The sequence below is a fragment of the Rousettus aegyptiacus genome, unplaced genomic scaffold (assembly GCF_014176215.1).
Source record: "Rousettus aegyptiacus isolate mRouAeg1 unplaced genomic scaffold, mRouAeg1.p scaffold_m13_p_16, whole genome shotgun sequence".
Taxonomy (NCBI): domain Eukaryota; kingdom Metazoa; phylum Chordata; class Mammalia; order Chiroptera; family Pteropodidae; genus Rousettus; species Rousettus aegyptiacus.
The window spans coordinates 21,304,732-21,324,896 of NW_023416291.1; the positions used below are offsets into that span (position 1 = coordinate 21,304,732).

General features: G+C 47.2%; 1 protein-coding gene across 14 annotated transcripts in view; it reads left to right on the forward strand.

Moving 5' to 3' along the window:
• Positions 1–18,513, forward strand: part of HMBOX1 (homeobox containing 1) — a 162,811-nt gene extending 144,298 nt beyond the window's left edge. Inside the window, exons 7-11 of one of the 14 annotated variants that reach the window (XR_004954881.1) lie at positions 67–149; positions 1,721–1,816; positions 2,625–2,719; positions 3,837–3,937; positions 4,687–4,798. Coding sequence is in view for 13 of the 14 variants with exons in the window: in XM_016144679.2 (XP_016000165.1) it covers positions 67–149; positions 1,721–1,816; positions 2,625–2,719; positions 2,957–3,028; positions 4,687–4,824 (484 nt within the window). In the remaining variant the exon portion in view is untranslated. The other 13 variants (XM_016144681.2, XM_016144683.2, XM_036233593.1 and 10 more) reach the window with 13 other exon arrangements.
• Positions 18,514–20,165: the final 1,652 nt, after the last annotated feature.

The following is a 20,165-nucleotide window of genomic DNA, read 5'->3' on the forward strand; positions in this document are numbered from 1 at the left end:
TGGGCTAATGTAATGAGCGCACACTTCAAAAAGTACAAACTCTGTTTTAATTGGTTGCCTCTGCAGTTACTTCAATGAGAATCAATACCCAGATGAAGCAAAGAGAGAAGAAATTGCAAATGCTTGCAATGCAGTTATACAGAAGCCAGGTAAGGCGGCAGCAAGCACCATTTTGCTCTGTGGTGGAGCTTAGCTTCAGGTCATCATTTAGGACCCTAAATCTCTTCTTACTCATCCCGAGTGCTCTCAGCTCTCTCTGTGCCTCCCTCCTCTGGATAGTCACTGTTCTGTCCTGTCGAAGCTATACTTCTTAGGGATGTGATTATGGTACTCCGCCAAATCAAATATTCACATGGGAATGTCCCTGCTTAAGATGTGAGACATTGAGATATTTTTTAAAAGACCATGTAGGTTTCTATTTCCAGAAATATAGCATAAATACAATTTCAAAATAATTTTAAAGTGTGGAATATTTAAGCAGGGTTAAAAAATCTATCTTAATCTTTTTATTAACATTTACTATAAATTGTATGATTCCATTTTCCTGTTTGAACAAAGAATTCTTTTTGGAGTTGGCATCTATCTCCTTCCCATGTTGGGATGACTTTTGCTTAGCTAGGAAGAATTTAGGGTAATTCCATTCTGAAGTCCTATTGTTCCTATGCAGGTCAGCGGAGCCAATTAAACACTCATGTCTTTTCTTCTGTGTACCAAGATATTCCACATTTTATGCGTTTGCTACCAGAAACCATTCTTAGTTAAGATGATCCAATGGATTTCTATTTGGCTGGTTAATTTGATTGGAATAAAGGCTATAAATGGAAGTGTCAACACTTTATAATAATTTAGTAATTTATTCTCCCTTTAGCTAGAAGCCAGACTGCTAACAATCTACACCCTGCCAATTCAGCTCCAACATCATCTAAGCCCTCATTTCACACAAGCCAAAGTCCCAGCCCTAAAGCTAAAGGAACACAAACTCTTCCCGGAAAACACTTTACCCAGAAGTCATCAAGGCCCTAACTTGTTTTCTAGTTTCTCTACCCACTGTGGATTAAAAGCTGAAACAGAAAAGGATGGGGAGGAGGGAAAGGTACAGGTGGGTCCTTATTAGCAATTCATGGTGCTCTTCGTAAGAAGTCATATTTGACAGCATAGAAGATAATAAATCTAAAATGCAACCTGAATTGTGCTGTGTTCCTGCTTAGTTACAATAAGGGATGGTCATAGTGACCGTTAGTCCCTAAGGCGGCCTGAATAATATCCTCTGTCTTAAGACAGTAAGAGACTAGTTAATACAAGGTTTTAAAGAAGTAAACTTCAGTTCTCTGGAAACTTAATAAATAACATATTCATCTAGAATGATGATAATTAAATGAAGCCCGCATGTACTATCATGTGAACTTCAAACCCTAGCCAACTGACTTCGTGGAGTTCTTTAATATTGTATTTAATATTAGAATTCTTTAATGTGTGGCTTTCTGAATTGAAGCATTTTGTTACTAGTTGCTCTTTGCGTATTTATGTTTCTTTATTCAATGATAATTTGAGTGTGAACATAGTACTAGGTAATGCAAAAGAAAAAGAAAAAAAAAAAACTGCCCGTATCTGTTATTCTAGCAATAAATGAAATCAAAAGAACTTTTCAAAAATAAAAGTGTTATGCTTTAAAACTAGTTTCAGACATAGATTATCTGAATTTTATCACATGCATTCACAGGCAAAAAACTGTCAGATCTGGAACGAGTCACCTCCCTGAAAGTGTATAATTGGTTTGCGAACAGACGGAAGGAGATCAAGAGGAGAGCGAACATCGGTAATGTCTCGCCTTCCAAGCGGTTGTGTGTGTGAGGGGCTGAGCTGCAGGTCTGAAGTGCCCTAAAATTTAAGCCTAATAAGAACTGCCCTTATGTTTTTCTTCATTGTACTCTTAATAACCCAACGTTAGTATTATTTATACTATTTGTATTATAATGACATTATTTCTAAAACTTGTTCTTAATGTTCTAGAATCCTAGAATTAGACATGGCCTTTGAGCAATTACTCCTGTCGTGCATATTACCTAGATGGTCTCTCTCTCAAGGGAATGATTCTCTAGGCTTCTTTGTTGTTACTGGGCAGTGACTTCAGTATTAAGAAACATCTGATTATTAGAATTGGAATGAAAGAATATTAATAGATGGAACATAGCAAAAGGCAGAGATTTAAAAAAGCATTAAAGAAATGTGAATTGATGAGACTGGAATGGGGGATTGGTTTTGAGCGTCTAAAATTATCTCCTTTATAAACTTACTCCCTCTTCATCATTACAAATCCCAAACGCTTTATAGAACCCCAAGACAAGAGGGCTGTTTCATTAGTTGGTAAGTATTTCTAAAGCGCCTGACAACCACTCAGACGTAGTGTACATAGCGACAGGGGCCCCAGAATGGCAGGCAAGCTCCTCCCTGCCCCGTGTGCGGCTGGACTCCATCCGTGCGCAATTCAAAAGAAACAAGATGTAGAGGATTCTGGGTACTTGTTCAATGATATTCTAATTGCCTTGACACGAAAATTAATTCGGTGTTTAGGCCATTATGATGACGTAACAGATAATTTAGGGATCTATTCGCTTTTTTCGAAGAAGCAGCAATCCTGGAGAGTCATGGGATAGATGTACAGAGCCCAGGAGGCCATTCCAACAGTGATGACGTCGATGGAAATGACTACTCAGAACAGGTGGGCAGCAGAGCATTCGTTCTGGTTACAGAGTGCGTGGGACAGTATGACAGCTCAATTCTGTGGGTGCGTTTGGTACGGGGTGGGGGAGAGGAGACAATCTCATGTCCCTCCACTGGGCTCATGTGTCTAGTTAGATTTTTGTGTAACTAGAAAGGAATGTGGTAACATTCAGTTGTCCTGTTGAATTTGTGAGAGATCGTTATTCACCCACATGGATTTATTGTCATACAACAGGATACTTGGCAAGTACGCAATGGGGAGGAGGAGGAGGGAAGAAGTTCAGAGGGAGGCAGAGAAGCAGAGAAGGTAGAAGAAGAGAGGAGGATCTGATCCAAACAAGCAAGTTACACCATTCACCACACACACAATGTTTGAGAAATACTAGGGGCTACTGGGTAGCTGTGATCCATGCCTCGACATGTACCAATGCAGCACACAGTGGAGGGTCCCTTTCACTACGGCCCCATTGCAGTGGGAGCCCTCGTGCCGAGATGAGTGCTCCTTCCAGAGTCTCTGGCACACTGACACACATCCTCTCATAAATGCATGTCTTCTCACCTCACTCTGATTTATTCTTCATTGCTTGGGGGAAAAAATATATTTAATTGTAGCCACTGGATGGAATAATTTAGTAACTAAGAATGTGGGAATTTTTCCCCCCACATATCTGTTGACAGATTTCACTCAAATTTTTATAGGATTTAAAATTCGCTTCCATTTGGAATATGGTGTCTTCTCCAAGACTCTGGGAAGGAAGCTTTCCTGTGATGTATACCCCTTTTCCCAGTTCCTCAGCCAGCTCTTCAATATAGTCCTATGTTTTCCCTTCTACCTACCATTGTACAGCCCCTGTTTACCAGCTTGAGCACAGATACTGCCAGAGAGCATGCAATTCCACGCCAATCCTTTTTAAACTCTTAAGACCAGTCCATGACAATGAGAATGAAGCAATGGTAGCCATACTTCCCAAGGGTTACCTTTTTCTGTTTAGGGCTCCCAATCATAGCTTCACATTCTACTCAAAAGAATATTCTGTAAGTCTTTCTAATTGGAAACATTCCTGTTATTTTTCAACCTACCAATGTAGGTGGATCATTTCCATCTTTTTTTCCAGATGCCCTAAGGGCAGCACTTCCCATGATCCCACGCTTTTTTTCCGAAAGGACTTACCCCTCCCAAAGCTTTTTGATGCAGAGTCCCCTGAAGATGTGACAGGTGAGAAGCTTACCCCTTATTTGTAACACTGTCTCCAGTGCCTTGACAACTACCCTGCAGTGCCAGTTTCCTTCACAGCTTTACTGTTTAACACCTCGGCTGTGTGTGGAAGGAGAGCCTTCCATTCCCTCTAAGTAGGACGCCCGCCACTTCCCTCCCACGGCTGCCTTACGGCGGGAGAGGGCCACACACTTTCCCCCACGGCCGTTTCCGGCAGTTACACTTTCGTCTTGTTGTAATTTAGTTTTGTATTTTTTTTTTTTTACAAAAATGTATTTTTATCCATAAGATGTTGGTGTCTGTCTAGTTTTTTGTCTAGTTTTCTCAGTTCAGTAGAGATACACCATGAATTCTAATAATCTATTTGTAAGAGTACCAATCTAGAATGTAATAGCTCACTAGTATGGCCTTCAGTGAACAGCACTATATTTTTTGTGAAACTGGAATAAGCCATGTTTGATTATCATCACCCACAATCTTTCTGAAAGAAGGAATAAATTCTCAGCAGGAAAAAACGTTTTCATGTTTACTCGTTGAATCATAAAAATGTCAACTAGAAGTCTCTGGACCTATATCCATTCAGTGTCTACTTAAATACATTTCACCTCAACTCTGCCTTGAGCCCATCCCCCCACCCCAGTTTCCTCCCACAGATGTTCGGCCTCCCCTTGTCCCAGCATGCCCTTCTGTGAGCTAGAGAATTTTACCAGTCCATTAATAACATTTGTTTCCTATTTCTGCATGTCTAGGATGACAGCACTAGCCATAGTGACCACCAAGACCCCATCTCATTAGCTGTGGAAATGGCAGCAGTCAACCACACTATCTTGGCATTGGCCCGACAAGGAGCCAACGAAATCAAGACAGAGGCCCTGGACGACGACTGATCAGGGAGGGGTGAACACGAGAAGTTAACTTAGTTTAGACGTAGCACCTTAGCAGACTTTCCTCGGTCCTTAACATGTGTTCTTACAGTATAACTTGCAGTTTCTTGTATGTCAGTTAGCCGTTAGGGTCTTCTTGTTCTGTGAAGATGGCATGGTGCCCTCAGCCTTTGCACCATACTCTCTCAGTATTAATTCCCAATAAATAATAACCAACCAACCAACCAAACTTCCCTCTCCCAGCCCCTGAGGCTAGAAAATCTTGCTGCTCTGTCTTAGCATTCCAAGAAAGTGCTTCCAGGTATTTAGATAGCCCTCAGTTCTCAAATATTAGGCTACATGTAAAACCTTGGGTACTTTTAGATTCCTGAAACACTAGTCTGTACCCCTTTTCCTTCCTCAAGACTGATAGGATGCAAGCTGAGGCAGTGTGGCCCCAGGATTGGCAGACACCATTTGGGGAGTATCCGCAGAGTAAAAGGAACACTAGAATCCCCACCCGAGCGTGGGAATAACCGATTTCCAGCTGCAATAAGCCGTGCCTCATAACAGTCACACTGTGGCTCGTTCTGCTCCCTCGGGTGCTGTGCTGAGAATGGCAGTGGGAGACTCAGTCTCAGATTCTGGTCGATGTTAACATGCCTGACTGACACAGACTTCCTTTCCTCTCACAAGCTGAGTGACTTAGTAGATAAAATACTGCCTTCTGCCTTTGGGACCATGATTAAAACAAACAAAAAAAGACAAAAAAAAAGTCATTAAAATAAAAACAGCTTAAGAAGCATTGGGAAAAAGCATGAGCTGAATGTCTAGTGGACGCTGAGTCCAGTTCTCAGAACCACTGTCCGTTGCATGTGGCGCAGGTACCACCTGTCTGGGAAAACGCTGGCGGCCGTGGAAGCGCTTTGCTTCCTGTGTCCCAGTTCCCTGCTCCCGAAAGAGGCCGGGATGCAACTAAGGTTAGAAACCAATGGACGAACTTCCACTCTTTGTATCCATTAACTGAAGCCCCCTCAATACAAGGGGTCGATAAACGACTTTATAGTGGGATTATGCTGACTGACTCTCACAAATGCAAATACTTTCCTAAAAAGGAGCAGGAAAAATGGGACATTTGCCACTTACGCGGTGGGTCTGCGAGACAGCGGGGTGTGACTGCTTTGGTGTTCTCTTTACTCTGTCCTTGTAGAGGTATGAAAAGTTGTATTGCTACAGGCAATTTATTTAATAATTGGAAGCCATATTGATAATGGATGTGGTAATATTTGTAAAGTTTAATCTACTTTAAGCGGCAGTAACTAATGGAATTTTTTTCCTTGATCACATATGTAGCACTTTTGTTACTTTTTAAAGATATTTATATTTGATAAATCTTTTTTTTCATTTTGAGAACTCAAAATACCAAACAGTGAACTTGCGTTATAAAGTCACCCTGTGATCACCTTGTCATCTAGTAGCAAAATGATGAACTATTCATGCATCAAAGAAAATTACATCTGCTGGCCTTGTATGAAAATGATCTCTTGGCGTCCCGATTAAATGACACACTGCCACGGGTAAGAGGAACAGCCTGCAGTGTATCTGCGTAGGGTGTGTCTGAAAGAGGCACGGCTGCTGTCCGTCCTCTGCCTCGTTCCCCGTCTCCTCTCTGTACAGCGAAGCCTTGTGTAAGGGGGTGTGTGGGGCTGGCTGTTAAGCAGGGCGTCTGTCTCTTCATCCATTACCTGAAAGCGATCTCTAAGATAGAAGGAAGGTGCCATATCCGTACCCTCTCACCCCTCCTTCCCCACCAAATGTATTCAACTTAAAACTATTGAGAGAGAGAGACTTTCCTTCTTCATTTTTCCCTTGCTTGTTAGTGACATATTGCATATCTGCCAGTTTTCAACTGGTCCAGCTCCACTGAAGGCACATGCTGATGAGACTGTCTGTATCTGTTAATCCTGCTTATGTCAGTGTGAGGAAGCCTTTGAAAAGGCATGAAAATGCCACCTTGTGTGGGTCTGTGACTTTAAAGAACTATCGGCAGGGCCTGGCCTGCTCTTGTCCACGGATTTCAGGGGGAAAATGTATATACTTTTTCAGCTTCCAAGAACTGAAGTAGGACGGAGTAGTCTTTTCTGTTTCACTGTATTACTTGAACCAACGAATTCAAGAGTAGCATTTGTTATTCTCAGGAATGACTCCCCCCCACACACACTCGTTTTCTTTCTTGATGTATTTGAATTTTTATTGCATTTAGGAGATTGTGTTATCTTTCTTTTCTTTTATAATACTTAGGAAGAATATAACATTGTATCTTTCCATTTTGGTGGAATTTTGTTGGCTTATTCTCAGCTGAATCAGAAGGAGAGAGAAAAATACACTATCTGACAAGCCACATCCATGATTTATTGTAAGGAGATTATTATAATTGATAGCTTCTTTATGATGGGGTTGCTAGTATCATTTGTTCTTGCTGGTCTTTTTAAAGAAACAGATTCAAACTGTTAAGACAGCTGCAGTTTCTAAAGAGCTATAGTGATTGCCAGAGAAAAGCTAAAAGGTTTCATTGTTTTAAGACCTTTAAGGAAGAGAAAGAAAAAAATAACAGAATAAAGGAGAGTGAGTATCCACGAAGGCAGGAAGACCCTATCTGGCAGTCTGGAGAGAGTGAAGGAACGTGTCCACCAGAGCGGGACGGCATCGCACGGAGCTTAGTGAGGACAGGAGGGACTCTTCCTCCCAGAATTCTTCTTTAATTAAAGAATACTGCTGGCCTGCTCTTAAGACCCGCTGCCTTACATGTAACATTTATTTTTTCACCAAGAGTACAAATTTAGTTCTTTAGGGCCAGATTTAAATTTACCGTTGGTCTTCTTGTTTCTTACCAGGTTTAATTCCACTGTTCTGTCCAGGCTACCGTAGTTATAATGACATACAGTGTTGTCCCTAATTTGTAATATCTTTGGATGGTAAATTTTTTTCTTAAGCTTTTTAAGTTTGAGAGGTGGTGTTAAAGTAGAAACCCCAAACTGCTCTCTTGCTGAAGGGAAAATGACTGGGCTTTTAAGAACTGCCATGCTGTGCTCTTCGCGTGTTCTGTCCTCTTCTCTCTCAGTTCACCGCGCAGACGACTGTTTCAGGGGCTGCTCCTTCCTGGGTAAGGAAGGCCAAAAGTGGCAGGCGGAGGAACCTTTCCAGCAGGTCATAGAACTTGTCTGGGTCTGTGTGTTTAAGGACTTCATTGAATTACTGTGGTCACATGTGTAAACTTCCTAACCTTCTTAAAACAGTTTTACAAAGGGACCTTTTAAGCATGGACCATCCTCCGAAATTTCTGCCTGTTGATCACCCTAACATCGGATGGAGGCAGGGAGATACACGTATCCTGAGGCCTTTTTGTGCCAGTTGGTACCAAATAGACATTGTTTTATTTCAGCAAAGCTTGGTATGTTGGAGTGCCCTTAAGGCAGTTTTCTTCACAGTCTCCATCCTTTAAGTGGTAGATGAATGTGGTTCCCTTCTGTCTACCTGTGGCATCCATACAGTTCCACACACTGTCCCACAGCGTCCCACACACGGTCACTGGTGGGACAGCCCTCCCCTTACATTCCCATATTCCTTCACAGGAAGACCCCTTTAGGGTACCTTTTACTTTAGCTCAGTAGAAGCGACCACCTGAAAAGATGTGAATGAGGAAGCAGCAGCTCATAAATCAATGAAGTGTACAAAATCCAGTACTCCATTTCCTAGATTTATGATGGCAGGCAGTCCAGTGATCAACAGTAGCTCTGGATAACTTGGGCCAGATATCCAGGTATATTTTTACCTCAAAGTGGACTACTTAAGAAGAGCTTGCATAGGCAGGTGTTTCGTTTCTCCGCTTGGCCTTTGTAAACCTGGCGTTTGGATTCCAACCATCAGGCACCAGGAATGTCCAGTCGCATCCTCTCCATCTGTGAACAGTTAGCTCTTCTTCCGTTTTGCTCTAGGCTCCAACACCAAGGCTTCACCTTAAGCTGACTTCTTGGCTGGAATTTTTTATTTTCCCCAGCAGCCAAAGTAGGTGAGTGTGGTCCATCTCTTCACACAAACACTCCTTCCTGTCTCGCAGCCCATCTTTTTGACCAGCTACATATTCCACTGACCAGCTATCTTATCTCTGTCCATAACAGTGGAAATAACCCCTTTTTCGTAAATGATCCCCACGCTGTCCTAAAAATGTGAACTTCAAGTCCAGTCCTTATTCTCTTTGGTCTTAAGAGGGATTTGGTTAGAAGCAGTCTTCCCCTTTAACTCATGGCTCTGCCTTTGTCTTTTTTTGTTCTGAGAACCACCAGAGTATTTTTTCCCCTGTGAGTCTCAACAGATTCTTAGGCAATAATTTTTCTTCTTATTGTTGATGATCCTGTGCTAAGTAGCACTCTGCCTCGAGTAGTCCTGACCCTCCGCATTGTGAGTTGGTTTTCTTTGTTGATCTGTCTGTGATTTAAATCTTAGGTCAGAGTGGTGATAGAGTTTGTCATTTTGTTGTCGTGATTATTAGTAATGTTTTACTACTGTATTCATTGGGGCTGCATTTGAGATCAGCCAAATCCATTTATAGCTTTACTGAGCCGGATTTGTTTGTCAGGACTTCCCAAGTGAAAGTTGGGCACAGTGGCCAGCTCCTGCTGGTGGTGTCCTTGTGGGGCGTAGGGGTGGGGCGGGGGACGCCGTGGGAGTGGGGCAAGGGTGGGAATTACGCATATAAAACATTCCTTTTTGTGTGCTCTCTAAATAGTAAGGATGTTTACTCAGGATTTGGGGATCAGTTGTCAGCCATATGGAATTTGGCAAACTGAGCTGCATGCCCTGACAACCCTCTGTTTCTTAATTTCCATGTGTCTAACTTACATTACCTGGTGACGACACCTAAGTTATCCACTTGACAGGTATTGCACCATAATGAGAGCTGAAGGCTTACCCCGGGAGGCAACTACGAACGAACGGCCAGGTTACCCCGTGAGGGCGTCCCTGATGGAAGGGTGCTGTCGACGCAGGGCCCTTCCTTTTTCTGTGCTGCAGTCTCCTTCATTATATGCTCTTCTTTTCAAAAGATTAACTGTCACTTAAGAGGAAAGCTTTCCTTACCGACCACTCTCAGGAGAACTACTGTACTAAAGTGGTGGGCAAGGCTTTTAGTGCATCAAGCCTGTGAGTCCCTTGGCCAATTACAGAAACTCCCCTTACAAACAGATCGGGTTTGGAAAGGCTGTTCTTAATTCTCATTCCTTATAAGTGGAAGCAATAAGCTCCTGCTCTCACCATCGTCAAGGGCCCAGGGTGGCCTCGCCAATCTGAGGCGCAACCTCGCCCATGTCTGTGGACATTCAAAAGCTGGAAGTTTATAAACTGGGAAGTTTGCATGTCGGCATCATTATTCTTTCTTGGTGGGGATAAGAAATAGCAAAAAGAAAGCTAACAATCTGAAAGATCCAGTTTCCTATAACATTGCTTTTCTCTTGTAATCAAGAGGGGAAGGAAGGTAGGAAAGAGGGAAACTCGGCTGCGCCCGAGGATCTTGCGTCCCCTTCTCATCACCACCCAAGCAGCTCAAGACGTCAGAGACACCTTGGGGTTACGAGTGTGCGTACCCCTGCACTCTCCTTTATCACTGTTCACGTGACACTTGGGGCCAGGCCGTGAGCAGAACCAAATCTGGTTGCCTCCATTCAAGTGAAAGCTGGCCGGCAGTTTCACTCCGCGGACGGTCTGCCACGTGCACGGCGCGGGCTCGTTAGCCAGCTCCCTGACGACAGAGGGAAGGAAGGGCAAGTCTGCATGTCCCTTTCACTCGGCACGTCTTCAGATCGGTTTGTCCCAGTGTCGTGCCCCCTGGCGGGTGCCTGCGCCCCACGGTGCAGCCGGTGTGGGCTCGGGAGCCGCGTGTGCTGGCGCCACGCCCACTGCGCACAGACCCGAGGGGGGCACGTGCACGCAGCCTGGCGCTCACCTCCTCCATCTTGGGGTGCCGGCTTCCTTGACTGCATTTCCATTTTCTCTTTTAAATAAAAGTGGCTCTATACAGCCATAATTAACTCTCAAATTCACATTGGTGTGCTGTGATCAAATGAAGGAGGTTTGCCTGAATCCCTTCAAATTGTAACCATGGTAATTGAGGGGGGTGGCATAGAATGAATATATAAAAGTATAATGACAATTGTTCTGAATGACTGAGTTGTCCTCCTGACATGTAATTAGCTGTTTTAGCAAGACGTCGATTGGCATGGTCGTAATTGAAAGGACTTCTGTCCCTTACGTGATTGGAGATGGCAGATCTCCCATTCTCTGTTCCCTGTTAGCACTAACGCGCCCAAGAACATTTGGAACAGCAGCTCAGTAAACGGAAATAATGACATGGTGTTTGTGTCCTCGCCGCAGTGAAGGAAGGATTTGGAGTTATTTCAGCCTCAGAATGGAAGACCGAACATTGCTCCCCATTTGACTTCTAAATTATTTGAAACCTCTCTCTCTCACACATCCAGTTTCAACCTGCTCCACCTTTGGCAGAAAGCTCGGTCAGAACCCCACGCCGAGCCGGCCACGGACGAGGCCTCCAGGTGGCTGTGCCACTTGCTCGCCAGCTGGCGTGTTGTGTCGGCCTGACTCGAGGACATCTACTGCTTAACAAGCCCCCGAGAAGTTTTCATTTTCCCTTAGTTACTTGATATGTATTTCCATTGCCATCACCATTAGAAAGTGTTTCTCCAACAGTTTATACATGAGTTAAATAGGGTTTTCCTCACTGGATCATATGACACGAACACATGTAAATAAACGAACACGCGGGCTTTGAACAGCTGTGTGGCATGAACGGAATACTGATGTGTGCAATGTCCGGAAGTTACTGGAGCAAAAGGACCCGCACGAGCTGCACCCGGAGTTTCGCACGGCAGTTCCCACCTCCCTCACGTCAGCGGCCTGTTCTCCTGAGCTTCCCCGCTGTGTCTGTTGGACCGGCTGCCTAGCCCTTCCCCATCATGGCCTTTCCCTTCCAATTTATTCCTATCTTTTCTGTCCACCCCGCCCCATCGGGCACCACGTGATCCTGACGCCACACACAGTCCCCTGCCCAACGAGGCCCGCCGTTGTCACCCTGCGGCCTCGCTAGCCTTTCCCCCTCACTTGAATTCTCTATTCGGTTATGTGATGGAGAGTAGCCTACACACCCTCCAGCACACAGCCCCATGCCCACCGGCCCCTCACAGGCCGCCTCGCGCCCAGCTGTGGCTGTGAACCCTGCCTTTCATCGCCTGGACACTCCAGGATTGGCTAGTCGCCTCTAAACAACATACAGCTCCCGTTTTTGTTCATATTCTACTGCTCATCCTCATGAAAATCTTTTCCCCTCTCCACGTACCAGAAGGAATCCTAACCCAAATGAAATGCTAGTTAAGCTTCGGTTCCATGAAAACGCTGAGGTAGGCTGCTTTTTTGTAACTCTTCTATCCTAGCCCCAAACACATACATAAATTTGGTAAGGGGTTCTGTCTTGGGGTTCTTTAATTTTTGTTCCCCTCAAAATACCAATGTATAGTTGGGTTGGATCAGAAAAAATAATGCCATGAACAGTTTTTGCTCAGTCCTTCCCTTTCTAAACATCTGAAAGCAACTGAGCGCCCGCCCCACGTGCCAGCTTTCAAGACACGCGTGTAGTCGCTGAGACTTCTCGGCGGGACCCGATGAGCCTTCTGACAGTTGGAGGGAGTGTGGTTTATGACCCGACAGTGTAGTGCATCCATCCCTTTTCTTATTTTCCCAGCTAACAGATATCTCCATTAAAATTGAAAATCTGTCTTAAGATTAGCGATTCTGGGAACTGACTAGATGAGTATAATTCTGTGATTTGTGAAACATGCATTAAAACAGCCAGCAGAACATTCTGATTATCTGCCTACATTCAAAGAAAATAGAATTATCAGTGCAGTTAAAACCTTCTAACACAATCTGCTATTTTAGGGATCAAAGTATTAGATGTGCTACTTAAGGGATGGTGCTACTTAAAAAGAACTAGAGTTAGCGAGACATTTAAGTACCTTCCCAGATGTTTCAAAAGAGGCCACTCTGGCGATTCACCTATATTCCTTTACCATCAGCAGCCCCCGCTAAAAAGAAGAAAAGCCACTTCACCAAAATCAGTGAAAAGACAGGTAGTGCTTACTTAAAAAATACGTATTTTGGGGGAAGAAAAGACCAGAAATTATTCTTACAAGAAACTAAAGATGCCATCATTCTAAATGATAATACCACAAGAGACCAACGTCCAGACCTCCCCGAGCGTTCGAGGCTCGCACCAGTAGCTGACCCTCACTGGGCACGTACGGCGTGCGGGGCGCTGTGCTGCGTGTTTCCATCGCCTCGCTAGTTCCCCAAGAGTCGCAGACCCTACATCGAGCTGTGCCACCCTAATGGAGTCAAGTCTCCAGTTGCTTCTTCATCTTCTCAGAATGTTCATTGGAGGACGGACCACACGGAGTCTGCCTAGTGCTGCGCTGAGTAAAGTCACTGCATTTAACCTGTTTCATCGTCTCATGGGACAGTGCCGGGGAATCCCTGCCAGCCCTGTCGCACTGCCATCATCCCTCCGTGCACTTAATGCCCTCTGACAGTGGACCACGCTGCTGTGACGATCCAGACCCCGAGCGTCCCGCCCCTGGGCTTTTCTCCCCAGTCAGTGACGGCGGAAGGACCACAGCCTTGGCAGCTGTGACGTGAAACCTCTTGTTTCAAGTCTTCCATCTCCGGGAGGCGAACGTGAAGGTCTTGCCTTTTCCTAGGAAGAAATGTTACGGCCATTTTATTAGTCTGAGTTCTGACTAATTTACCAGCACCCCTTGGGTGTAGCTCCAGTTAGTTGAGGCAGAAAATATTAAAGTCTCTCATACTTCCCGTTTTCTCTATACTCTGCTCCTCTAACATTTTCTTAGCACCTGTTAACTTTCAGGCATCCTGCTTGCGCTTAGAGCCATTTTGCTAACTCATTCTGCTGTTCCTTCCATCAGTCACGAGCGGCAGTGGGGCTGGGCCCACACTTGCAGAGATTGGGGGCCCTGGGATTCCGGTATTGATGAGTATCTGCTCTGCCCCGGGGGGCTGTGGCTCCTCGTGAGCTTCCAGCAGCCAGCAAGCAGCAGTTGTGTGGAGATAAATCCAGCTTTTGGCTCAGCGTAAGAACTGTCTAATAACCACATCCAGCAAAGGGGCAAGTTGCCTCAGGGTTCACGTGGAGGCTAGTGACTGCCGTCAGGGACACAGGCTTTAAGCCGGCCCAAGGACGCAACTAAAATTTCATGTTTCTCTTCCTTCCTTCCTTCTCTAGCTCTTATCCTTTCAAAAATAAGTAGTTCTCTAGGGGCCGGCTCTGTCACTGTCTCTTCTGATCTGCTGTCATGTCTAGGCATCCTTGAAGCCTGAGAGTGGAAACCACCCAGGAGCAAATCCCCATTTGGAGTGGCCCATAGGAGGGGCTCCCCGGTCGACTGCTTGGGATTGGCGGCTCCCATAATAGGCAGCTTGTTTCACTAGTTGGCTAATGGAGTTTCTGATTATCCACTGACCCCACCAGAAAAACCCACCCTAAGGTGAAGGGAAGGAGGTGTCCGTGCCCGTTTAGGTATTGATCCAGATTTGGCACCTGTGGTGGCACTGACGCTTTGGAATGGAGACACTTAACTCCCTCCCTCGGAAGGAGCATGTGGCTCGCCGGCCAGCGCACGTGGCAGAGGCAGAGCTGGGGCACGAAGCTGCTCCCCTCTGAGCGAGTCCAGCTTCCCACCATTTCCAGGTTGAGTTTCATTCTCAGTCTCATTTTCTGGCTTCCTCTGAGCACAGAAACCTCTCCCCTCCCCCTTTTATTTTTTATTTTTTTGCTTTACTGGAACTAAGAGCCCAGCATAAACTTGTGAGGGTCATCTTTCCACTTCATCATTCATTGAAGCTATTAAATTGGAAACAAAACGACATTAGTGCTGTATTAATGTAAACAGCAGCCACTCCAGTGATATTACACTGAACTCCCGTCTCTGTGCCAGAGCCACAGCGGGGTGTGGCAGTCGTACAGAGAATGGACGCATGGAGGTGTGAGCTCAGCTGTGTGCTCCGTTCAAGAGCACTGCCGTTAGTTATTATTTGCCTTGGAAACCGCATTTCAGTACGTTAGAGTCAGTGAACCCCCTGACGCATCTCTGGAAACAGGCACCACGAAACCTAAACCAAAGTTCCTGGGGCTGGGGAGGCGGAGGGGCTCCGGCGAGGCTTGCTCACTGGCTTTGCCAGAACACTCTTCTTGGAAGGGCCTCTTCTTTTTCTAGTAGTTTTTCCCGTCTTGATAATAGAAAACAAGTCCACGCAGCCTGCGCCTCACACCCAGTCCTGCCCCACGCCTGCCCTCTGTCCGGTCCGTTCGTTCATCCTGGTCTGCAGAACTCAGAAGAAGGGCCTCTGCTGGGCCAGCCCCGGTTTCTTCAGGGTCAGCCAGCCTGCAAGGTGGGTCACTGGCCCTGCCAGAAAATGCCGAGAACATCCTAGTTGCCTCCTGGGAAGAGCCCGCAGCCTTCTCTGATTCCCCATGGGCTCCCCTCCCTGCCTCAGCCCTGGTCCTTTGGTATGAAGTACCTTCCAAGAATAAATTTCTATTTATTTTTAAGTGCCTAAGCAAGTTACAGACCTCTGGAACCCACCAGAGAGTCGGCCTGTGCCCTGCCTCCTGCCCTTCCCCACCCTGCGCTTGGCCCTCGGGGGCGGGCATGGGCAGCTGCCCCTCCCCGGGGTCCCCGTGGGTCCCCGGCCTTCTGCAGGCAGAACAACTGCAGGGGCGCGCGCGGCAGGGTCGCCGTTGCCCCGTCAGGCCGGCTTGCTCACTCTCTCCTGTGCTTTCGGGGTGTTTCTGTCGATGGGCTACGGTCTTGGTTCAGAGAGAATGTTTAGGAATCTGCTTAGCAAAATCTGTAGCTACTGAGTGAAGATGGGGGAGCAAGACAACCCTGGAGCAGCATCCTGTCTGTCAGCAGCTGCAAAGCGCATCCAGATCCAGGAGGCCCAAGAGTCAAGTGATCACAGTTAAAAACGATGATTCACTTGCCGTCGTTAGTCACTGGAACCCTGGCCACCTCTCTGCGTCCTCTCTGCCTAGATTTGAAGTTCAGGATGTCTGCTCACAGCGGCTCAGGAAGGCCGTCAGCGGTAGGGGAAGCAAGATCAGAAGTGTGTCTTTGAAAATGAGTGTGAGATTATGTGTTTGCTTCTTCTTAAGCCGTGTAAGTCTGACCCGAGTGCGGGGCCTTCATTCCGTGGTGGGCGCGCGACGGTCGGTTGGGACGGCGCTGTTTTCATCTCGGCACTAAGCAGCGCTCGGATGAGTTGTTGGCGCGTCAGGTTTCGCAAAATGGAACAATCCACAGCCAGGCACTTTATTTTCATTAATAATCCAACATTTTTGTTCGGACAGTGTGATAACCCAAACGCTGGGCGTTCACATGTACGAGGTGGGGGCGTGTTTGCCAGAGGGACGACTCTGACTTGGCTAGAGCAGGGGAAGTGGGTTGAGGGCAGTGACCAGATGGGTAACTCTTGCCGTGGTGACGACGAAAGCGAGGCTCTTCTGGAGCATGTTACACCGACCTGGACGTGGACAGTCCCTGTCGCTCAGTTCTCTAGATGCTATTTTTATAGGTTCTACCAAGTGCTTATCAATTACCCAGGTTGTGATGGAAAGATGAATGTACGGGAGGGCGGCGAGCTGGGGGAAGCAACAGCGCGATGCAGGCAGAGGCGGGAGGAGCCCAGTTTCTCCTCCCGTAACTGGACTTGGACTCGGAGCGCTGAGGAGTAATTGCGTCGCGGGATGACATGCGGCCCTGGCTGCTGCCACGGGAGGGTGGGGACTCGCTGGTGCAGTGAGTTAGAAAATGAGAAGCAAGCTTGCCTGCCGTAATCTGATCAGACACCACGGGACTGCCGGAAAGTCTTGAGCATCCACCAAATACCCGAGTTATCTGTGGGGGGCTGTGTGGGGGCCCCGCACCTGGGCTGTGGCAGAGCGCCCCCCCTGCCTCAGCCACCATGTCTCAGTCTTCATGTTTCCCTCTGGCATCTCCTGGTCTCTGTCCTCATCTTATGTACCATGTGTCCCTGAGGGGAGTCGCACCTGTGTCCGAGTCTGCTGTAGGTGTTCAGTCTACCTCAAGGGGTCATCATGGTCAGCTCTGTCCCGTAGCAATCCTTTGGACGTCGCCACACACACTGGAATGTATATCTGCCCCTGGCTCTGCCTCCCCGTCAGTAACCTCCCGGCCCCGTCTTCCCTGTAATCACCACGAACTCCTAGTGCAAATTGGATGCTGCTTTAAATGTGAAAACAATTGTTCAAAAGCTATAAAACCTGAATGAAAGCTAAAGCTGAATTTATAAGCCTTGTTGCGTATGAGCCAAAAGTGCAAAAAGCTCTATATAATGAACTAACCTGCCACTCGTATAAATATAAATATATATAAATATATTAAAATCAGACTGTTCTACAAAATTGTGTATTTGTATTTTTGTGTACGTACAATTTTCTGCTAAGCAGAAGGAGGATGTAGTATAGGATGCTGTGAGAAGAGATTTGGTTTAATCCTATTTCTTTGTTACTTATTTTTGTTAACATCAGACGCCTGTCTTTGTCTTACATGTGTATGACACTGTTCGGAAAGCTGCAGTATCTCTCTTCCTAAGCTCAGAGTCGGTTGGAGAATGAAATCTGGGGTTTAGAGAGCTGTCCAGGCCACCAAACTTGGGCGTACCGCCCCGGGCCCGCTGGTGGTCCCGAGGCAGGGCTGAAGGGGGCAGGGCCTCTGGGAAGCAAATTCTCACTCCTAGAAATCAGCTTCCAAAAGCAAAGTGTCAGCTCTCTCTACCAGACTCTCCACCAGGCCCACCGGGAGGGGACAGAGGACGTCTCTGCATTGAGAGACAGGACCTCTTATCCCTGGGCCAGAAGTTTGCCCAGAAAGCAGCGGGGGGTCTGCCCGGCTGTCATGCCAGCCTCGTGGCCATCCCTGGACTCCATGCCCCTCTTCGAGTAGTTGCTGCCTTTTTCAGATCAGGTTACCAAATACGCCTCCCCTTGGCTGAGCTGCTGGCGCTTCTCCCGCAGACCTCCAGCCCAGCCCCCTGGACCGTCTCAGAACCCACCTTCCCGGTGCTAACACACACGAGGCGGGTAGAGCGGCTGCCAGTAATGGTCAGGAGTCCACCACCTGAGAGGCCAGGCCGGAAGACGAGCCCGCACCCAGGGCAGTTGCCCCTTCCATGACCCCACTGCCCACCCACCTCTCAGCCCACCACAGTCCCGATCCTGACGAGAACCTTCCCTAGGGAGAGCGATACTGCACCTTCCTCTGTGGGACTCATATTTATAACAGTGTGTAATGACTGTAGCAAGAAGCCCTTGTTTCTAGATGTAAATGGTCAAAGAAACAAGCGCTCTATTGTATTGATTAAAATAGTTCCAATGAGTCCTGTATCATTGTATCTCCTATTCTGGATTAGTGCCTTTTGGACAGTAGACTGTTCTGTAATTAAAATGTAGTATATACTGCTTTTTTGTACAGTTTTGTTTTAATAAAACTTTTTTTTAATTTGTGTTTATTTTAGTATTGTACCTATTAGAGAATAAAACGTATAACTGAACGACGCCTGGCTGGGATTTCTTTGGGAAGGAACATCCGTCTGGGAAGCCCCCAACACTAACGAGAGGCGGGAGCGTTGTTCTGAGCATTCAGTCCCTTGTGCTTTAAAAAAGGATCAGTACACCCAGAGACCCAAAAGTGCGTGCAGAGGGTCATGGTGACAAACACTCCCGGCGTGAGAGGGAATGCTGGCGCTCAGGAACGCCCCGAATCCGTCGCGGTCCCCGTCTGCCCCCCGCCGATGCCCGAGTTCTCCCTCACACCCCAGGAGAGGCCACAGGGCCTTCCACAGTGTCCCCTCGCTGGGGGCACCGGCCTCCCAGCTTTCCTTCCGACTTCCCACCACCTTCCCAGGTCTGAGCAGTTTCTCCACCTGTAACTCCTGTGCCGAGCAGCCACGCATGCACCTCTGCTTCCCCACTCCAAGCCAGACCCTGAGCACCTCATTTTCTTAAAAGAGCTGTCTTTCCTGGGGCGTCCCCTTCAGCAGTAAAGATGAAAATGAAAGAAAGCCAAAGCTTTTGTTATTTGTTTCTTTGAAGGCACCCAATGGTTGGGATCAAATTCTTGAGCAGGACAAAGCACCCAAGCTCCTCTCTCTCACCCAACAGACTCAAATTGATTTACTTTCCCCTTCTCAAAGAAAACCTGAAACAAATGGTCTTTTTCCATTACACGTAATCAGAAAAGACTGCGAGGTTTTAAGTTGCCCCCAAACCCTAAGCTGCCAAGCGAAGGAGGGGCGGAGATGAGGGGGAGGGGCGGAGATGAGGGGGAGGGGCGGAGATGAGGGGGAGGGGCGGAGATGAGGGGGAGGGGCGGAGATGAGGGGGAGGGGCGCGGCAGGGCCATCCCCGCCCTGCGCTCCTGTTTGGCCAGCACTGCTCCTGATTCTGTCCTTCCTGCCCCCCAACCCCGGAAGTCTTCCCCACCTGTCTCCCCAACACCAGCCCTCCCCCTTCATCTCCAAGTCCTCCGAACTCACTTGCCCAGAGGCAACTTCCTCAACCCCTGCAGCCCCTGGGGCGCAGGACAGGTGTGCAGATGTTCACTGAGTGACTGAGTGGGTGAGTGAAGGAAGGAAATAAATGTGACAAATCGACCAGAGCCCATTTTTGGATCTGAGCAACCAGAAAGACCCCACAGCCTCATGCAGACAAATGAGACCTCATTGAGTTGCAAGAGAGTAAGTAGCAGCTCGGAAAATAAGATTTATCCTAGGAGCTAGATCAATTCTACATTCAGACTCCTGCCTCAGAGCAGGGCAGCTCCTGGCAGCCAAATTTCTGTCATTATTTGGCAGTGCTTATCTCTGAGAACAACTCTTGGGCACTTATGAATATAAACAAGTCCAGCTGAGATGTGCTCTGACTGATGGCCATCTCCAAACAGCCCCTCCGAGTGGCTGCAGCTCTACATTTGTTACATTTTATATCGGACGAAGGCCGAGGGATCCACTGACGCAGGGAAGGAAACAGCTTTATGCGGGGTCACCATCTGTGTGTCTCGCTGGTGCTGGGCTGTGCCCATGACCACCAGTAGGCCCTGCAGGCAATCTCAGAGGAAGCTTGCTCACCCTCCCAGGTCAGTCCCTACCCCAGCGTTGGAAACCCACAGACCACGCTGGGCTGCACGGCTGGGTGCCACGGCTTG